At 62.8% G+C, this 6507-nt stretch overlaps 1 protein-coding gene across 1 annotated transcript; it reads left to right on the plus strand.

Annotated features, from left to right (window-relative positions):
• The first annotated feature begins 226 nt into the window (after positions 1–226).
• On the plus strand, positions 227–4366 carry ADRA2B (adrenoceptor alpha 2B). The gene has a single exon (XM_014576548.4). It carries the CDS (start codon positions 511–513, stop codon positions 1813–1815), a length of 1305 nt encoding a protein of 434 aa, XP_014432034.2. The 5' UTR covers positions 227–510; the 3' UTR covers positions 1816–4366.
• Positions 4367–6507: the final 2141 nt, after the last annotated feature.

Consider the following 6507-nt stretch of genomic DNA (forward strand, 5'->3'; position numbering starts at 1 on the left):
TGCAGCAGGGCAGGGCCCCCTCCCCCTGACCCCCAAGTCCTAGGGGGCTGCGGGCCGGGCCTGGGGAGGGGGGAGCTCCCCGCCCCGCCCCGCGCCCCCGGGGCGCCCCGCTGCAAGGCGGCGGCTGGCTCTGGATGCTCCGCCAAGCGGCGGCCGCTTCCCCGCCCCTCCCCAGCCCGCGTCTCCTCCCCCGGCCCTGCCGCCTGCCAAGGGGAGAGCGCGGAGCCGCCTGACATCACACGCCGGGGATGGGGGAGCGACCACACAGCCCCGGCCGCGGCTGCCTTCAAAAGCAGCGCAGGCAGCTGCCGGCTCGCCCCGGCGCAGCGCCCCGCGGGCCGGACTTGGGCAAAGTCGGTGCGCGCCGGCGGGGAGGCAGAGCGCAGCGGCGCTGCGCCCCCGCGCGCCCTATGGGGCTGCTGAGCCCCGGGAGCTGAGGCTGCGAGCTCGAGCCAGGGTCCGGGTCTGCGCCCCCTGCCCTGGAGAACCCGCCCCCCGCCTCCTCGAGCCATGGACGGCCGCAAGGACTACTCGGTCCAGGCCACCGCCGCCATCGCCGCCGTCATCACCTTCCTCATCCTCTTCACCATCTTCGGCAACTCGCTGGTCATCCTGGCCGTGCTCACCAGCCGGGCGCTCAAAGCCCCCCAGAACCTCTTCCTGGTGTCCCTGGCGGCGGCCGACATCCTGGTGGCCACCCTCATCATCCCCTTCTCGCTGGCCAACGAGCTGATGGGCTACTGGCACTTCCAGAAGACCTGGTGCGAGATCTATCTGGCCCTGGACGTGCTCTTCTGCACCTCCTCCATCGTGCACCTCTGCGCCATCAGCCTGGACCGGTACTGGTCCGTCAGCCGGGCCATCGAGTACAACGCCAAGCGGACGCCCCGGAGGATCAAGTGCATCATCCTGATCGTGTGGATGATCGCGGCCTTCATCTCCCTGCCCCCCCTCATCTACAAGGGGAACAAGGGGGGGCACGAGGCCGGCCGGCCGCAGTGCAAACTCAACGAGGAGGCCTGGTACATCCTCTCCTCCAGCATCGGCTCCTTCTTTGCCCCCTGCATCATCATGATCCTGGTCTACCTGCGGATTTACCTGATCGCCAAGCACCGCACCCGGCACGGCTCCACGGGCAAGAAACCCCAGGCTGGGGAGAAGGGGGCAGCTAGGAAAACCGCGGGCCTGTCGGTGGAGACCTCTCCCCAGCAGCCGGACGCGAGAGAGCCCAGCGGGCATCAGGGGCGCGTGGAGGACGAGGACCCGCCGATGACTCCGACGTGCCCTGCCCACAGGACATCTCTCCTGAGCCTGGAGGAGCAGCCGCCTCCACCGGTCGCTAGCCCTTGCCAGCCCCCAGCGGAGACGAAAGAGCCCCCTGGCTCCAGCCCGCCGGAGCGCTCCCCCCACTGCAGCCTCAAGCAGAGTAACGGGCATGCCCAGAGCTCTGCCCGGGGCATGGAGACCCTGGCCACGGCCAAGGGGGAGGTGCTGCTGGTGCGGCGGGTGAAGACCTTGAGTGCCAGCCCGTGGAAGCGGAAGACCCACCTCAACAGGGAGAAGAGGTTCACCTTTGTCCTTGCCGTGGTCATCGGGGTCTTCGTCCTCTGCTGGTTCCCCTTCTTCTTTCTCTACAGCCTGGGGGCCATCTGCCCCGAGCTCTGCAAGGTCCCCGAGAGCGTGTTCCAGTTCTTCTTCTGGATCGGCTACTGCAACAGCTCCCTGAACCCCGTCATCTACACCATCTTCAACCAGGACTTCCGCAAGGCCTTCCGTAAACTCCTCTGCCGGCAGGGCCCCCGGACTGCCTGGTGAGACAGCGGGCAGAGGGGCGGCGGGTACTGGGGGGGTGCGGTGCAGCGGCGAAGGGGGGGCCCCGTGTCAGCACGCCACCGGGGCGATTTCAACCACGTCTATTTATTCATCGGCTTCTGTGTGTGCAGCGCGGGGCTGGGCGGTGGAGACAGACGTGCGTTTCCAAGACTCCGTTTGGGAGCTGCCTTTTTCTACATAGCTCTATATTTCCTGCCCGCGAGTGGCAGGCTCAGGACCAACGGATTTCCCACCGGGCCGGGGAGCTCTTCGAGTGCCCCCCACCCCCCGGAGACAAGGGGAGGGGAGGGGGCCTCCGCTCTTCCTGCCAGCTCTGCTGAGGAAAGGATGGGTGACGCCCGAGGCTCTCTTCTGTCCCCGGTGCGGCTGGGAAGTCGGCTGCAGGGACGCTCAGCCGCTGTCGGCACCGGGCCACACGGTCCTGTGCTGAGGCCGGGGCCTCCTGGGCTGCGGGTCCCCGCTGCATCGTGTCCCTTGGGGTGGGGACAGGGCTGGGGGAGGGTCCGTGCCGGGAAGGGGTCAGTCTGCCTGGGCCAGGTACTGTGCTCAGCTCCACGGGGTAATTCCAGGGGCCACCGTCTCCTTCACCCCCCATCGTGGGTCCCTTCCAGGACGGAGCTGGAATTCAGCTCAGACACGTTGCTCCCATTTAGCAGCAGGAAGTTGGGGGGCGGTTGTGAGCCCCAGAGGACCCCAGCCCGAGGCTTCCCAGGCCACAGTCCCTCCTGTGTGGGTCCTAGTGCGGACACAGCTCTCACCACAGCCTGCGCTTTTAACCCCCCGCCAGCGGGACCTCCCCAGAGCGGGGCTAGATGGTGGGGGGTGGGGTAAAAGGCCAGTGGCTGCAGGAGCAGGGTCTACACCAAGGCTTGAACCAGTGGACCAGTCCCAAGTGGGGGAAACGTGGGGACGGACACAAGGGGGGGGGTTAGGATGGGCACAGGTGGGACCAAGAGGAGAGTTTTCAGTGTGAGGATTTTCCCTCCCTTGGTTCCTTGTTTTCATATGAAAAGGATTCCCCCCCTTTTCCTCCTTTCCTTTTGCTCCCCCCAAACAGTGTCGATCCCCTTCTGTCTGTCCTACCCCTGGCCACTTTGCTACTGGGTGGTCAGAATCTCCCAGGGCCCCTGGACCCAAAATCGGCCCCATTCTCCAGGAGCCCGAGTCTCCTAGACTCTTAGTATAGAACCATCGAGTCCTAGAACTGGAAGGGCCCTCGAGGGGTCATTAAGTCCAGCCCTCTGCCCGCCTGGCAGGATCAAGCACCGTCCGACCATCGCTAACAGGTGTTTATCTAACCTGCTCTGAAATATCTCCAGTGATGGAGACTTCACAGCCTCCCTGGGCAACTTATCCCAGTGTTTAACCACCCGGACAGGCAGGAAGTTTTTCCTAATGTCCAACCTAAACCTCCCTTGCTGCAGTTTAAGCCCCATTGCTTCTTGTCCTGTCCTTAGAGGCCGAGGAGAACAATTTGTCTCCCTCCTCCTTGTGACACCCTTTGAGGTAGTTGAAAGCCGCTAGCATGTCCCCGCTCCGTCGTCTCTTGTCATTTTGCTTCATAACTTCTGCAAACCCCTTTCATGGTTTGTCTCTCTGATGTTTGCTCCCCCCCCAAAGCACACTGATCTCTCTGAAACAAAGAGCGTATTTGTTGCGAGGAACAAAAGCATGCACTCCACACGGCGGGCTGAATGCAGGGGGAAGAAGGTGCTTATCCAGGGTGTGCTAGTCGCTTTGTTTCTAAGATTGAGTCTTTCTTTCAAAAACGACACAACAGCCTGGTTTTGCATGTCGGACCCGGCGCGGTGAGCCGGAGCCAGTTCCTTCTGGCTCATGCTGCTTGGCTCTTGTGTCATTTCCCCCTTCGACCTGTGTTTAGTACGGTTGTACCGTCCCGTCCTCCCTGTGTGGATGGGATCTCCTGTCCCGGGTCTCTGTCGTCCACGCGAGGGCTGGGCACAACGTGAGCTGCGGAAACGGGACCCAGAAGCAGCACTCGCACAGAGCTTTTAAACCCCGAAAACTCCAAGCACTTTCCAAGCCTGAGTGCGTAACGCTGATCTTCACTGGCTAGGGTGCAACACTGGTGCCCAGGGGAGGAAGTCACTCGCCCACGGTGCCGACATCAGGCAGGTGTCGGAGGTGAGCCAAGTAGCCAGGCGTCCTGACAGCCGGTCCTGTGCTCTGTCCGCGCGGTCCCTTCTGGCTCCAGGTGGTTATCGACGTTACGAGTAGCCGGTGCTGATGTTAAAATAGCTTGTTATCACCTATTGAAATTCAGCGTCCTGCTCTTTCCACGCTGACCGGAGAGGCCTGCAGAATAGTGGGGCTTGGCGTTTCACCCCTGAGCCGGTAGAGGGGAGGAGAACCGCCAACAGCCCCGGGGATTGAGGGGCCGTTTGCTGGTCCCAAGCCTGTCGCCTGTTGCCACATGCCTCTTGGGCTGCCGGCGTTGTGAGTGCAAGGCTGTGCGGGATGATGTCGATGAAAAGTGGGAGATATTTTACCAATAAAAGATATTTTGTAATAAGCGAGTGTGTGCCGTGTCTGAGAGCCCCCGTGGCGCCTAGCGCTCTACAGGCATCAGTCTCGAAAGGGGACATGCTGCAGCTGGGGAAACTGAGGCACAAATACACCAAGTGTCGTGTCCAAGCTTCCCCCGGTGAGTCCGCGGCAGAGCTGGGGACAGATTCGTGGCTGCTAAGGCCAAAAAGGGGGCTGATTAGGATCAGCCAGTGTGATCCCTGCGTAGCCCTGGCCCGAGGCCCTGACCCAGCCATGCCTGTATCAAGCCACGTGATTTGTGATCGAGTGGGAGTAGCTATTTTGGAGCAGAACCCGGCCCTGGGCACCCGCCCATGCTGCTCCACAGTCTCAGGGGGAGGCTAGGACAGGTCCCTTCAACAAGGCACGATTGAGGCGATGCAATCCCCAGCCTATTTTTGCCATTGACGTCACCGGCACGGGGCCCGCCTGGCTGGGGCAGCGAAGCCTAGGTCAGCTTGAGGGATGGGCAGGGGCTTCTGGGCTGCCAAGACTGTGCCCTTTGGGGGCACTGTAGTGGGGCAGCCCTGGCGTCCCCCTTGCCAGCACGGAGCAGTGGGCACGCTTTGCCCCTGGCTCGGGAGGGGGGATCTGGCTGGACCCCAGAGAGGAGAGGGGCTTTGTGGTCCTGTGTGCTGAGCCCGGGCTAACCTCCAGGGCGGGCACAGTGCGTTCTGGGGCCTCTGGCCAGAGCCGATGACTCCCCCTCTGCTCCCGCAGCTAGAGCTGGGGAGAAACCGATTCTCCAGCTAATCCTCCCCTTGGGGCCGGGGCAGGAACCTGAGTGAACCCCGTGGCCACGGCTGGGCTTGGAGCAATCTTGGGGGGTCTCCTCTGAGGGCCCTGCCCGGCTGTGCTCCTACGAGTGACCCCCGACTCTCCCCTAGCAAATCCAAAGCGCTCGGCAGAGGAGCCAGGGTGTAAAATGGGCGCAGTGAGCTCAGACGCGATCCTGCAGCCACGGCCTCTCGTTCCCACAGGGGGTCTCCAGGGGCCTCGATTTCTTCTTCTAAGACAGTGAGTCGCATTTGGACTCCCAACTAGATCTCCGGTGGCTCAGTTCCGCTCGGTGCCGCCCACCCAGCCCCTGTACGTAGCGTCGAGCGATGCTCCCGCGTTCCCACCGTAAATAATTCCAGGGCGCCGGGTCAGTGATCGGTGATAACCCGCCCCCCCCCCCCCAGCCTTTTCCCGGGGCTGGTTTATTTATTGAAAGCTCCGCCAACACATTTGGGCTGCTTGATAAATGGCTCCGCAGCCCGACATGGGAAGCGGGCGGCAGGGCCGGACGGGAAGAATGTTTGCGGCGAGAAATAGAACAAAATGTTTCGGAGGTCAAGATGTGTTTATTTATGGAACTGCAGGGAAAAAAAATTAAATAGCCCCAGCGAGCCGCTGGGTCCATGCACCATCTCAGCTTCTGATCCCGCACGCAGCCCCGTAGATGACAGGGTCAGAACCCAATGCCACACACCCCTGAACTTGTAGGAACAGGACACGGGCTGCAGCCTGGTTAGCCCCTGCATGACACAGAGGCCTCTGCCCGGATGTCTAAACTGCCCTTGATCAGTGCCCTTGATCAGTGGCGCAGCCCAGAACAGATTTGATTCCCTGTGGCTCTAACCATTAGCCCATGCTGCCCCCGTCCCAGTGTCCAGGACATGCCCCTTTGCTGCTGACGTCCTCTCTGGTCCAGCCCGGAGCGTGGCCAGACGATGGCGGGACGCAGGTAAGTCCACACTGCAGCAGTGCCAGGGGCTTCTCGCCCTCGGTACCTGTCCCAGCGGCAGGCTGGCGGAGGAGGGAGCCCAGCGTGGAGGGGCTGTGGCGGGTTTGTGCCATTTTCCCGGGCAGGCGGGTGCCTCCTCGATGCAGAGCCGGGTCCCACAGGCCTTAGCGGCGCCTCCGAAGCTTTGGCCCGGCCCTGCCTCTCCCCTGGCCGGGGACGCCACGAGGCAGCTTCCCGACAACCAGGCCTCTGACGCCTGGGTGATGGAGACTTGAGTGTCTCCATTTGCCCCCCCCAGTCCTCTCTTTATCGATGTCTCTTGACTCCCACTCCCCCCGCACCGCATGGCCTTGTCTCACCTTCCCCCCTCCGCCCCCAGGACCAGGCACTGGCTCCCC

The sequence above is a fragment of the Pelodiscus sinensis genome, chromosome 28, assembly GCF_052426305.1.
Source record: "Pelodiscus sinensis isolate ZL-2025 chromosome 28, ASM5242630v1, whole genome shotgun sequence".
NCBI lineage: Eukaryota > Metazoa > Chordata > Testudines > Trionychidae > Pelodiscus > Pelodiscus sinensis.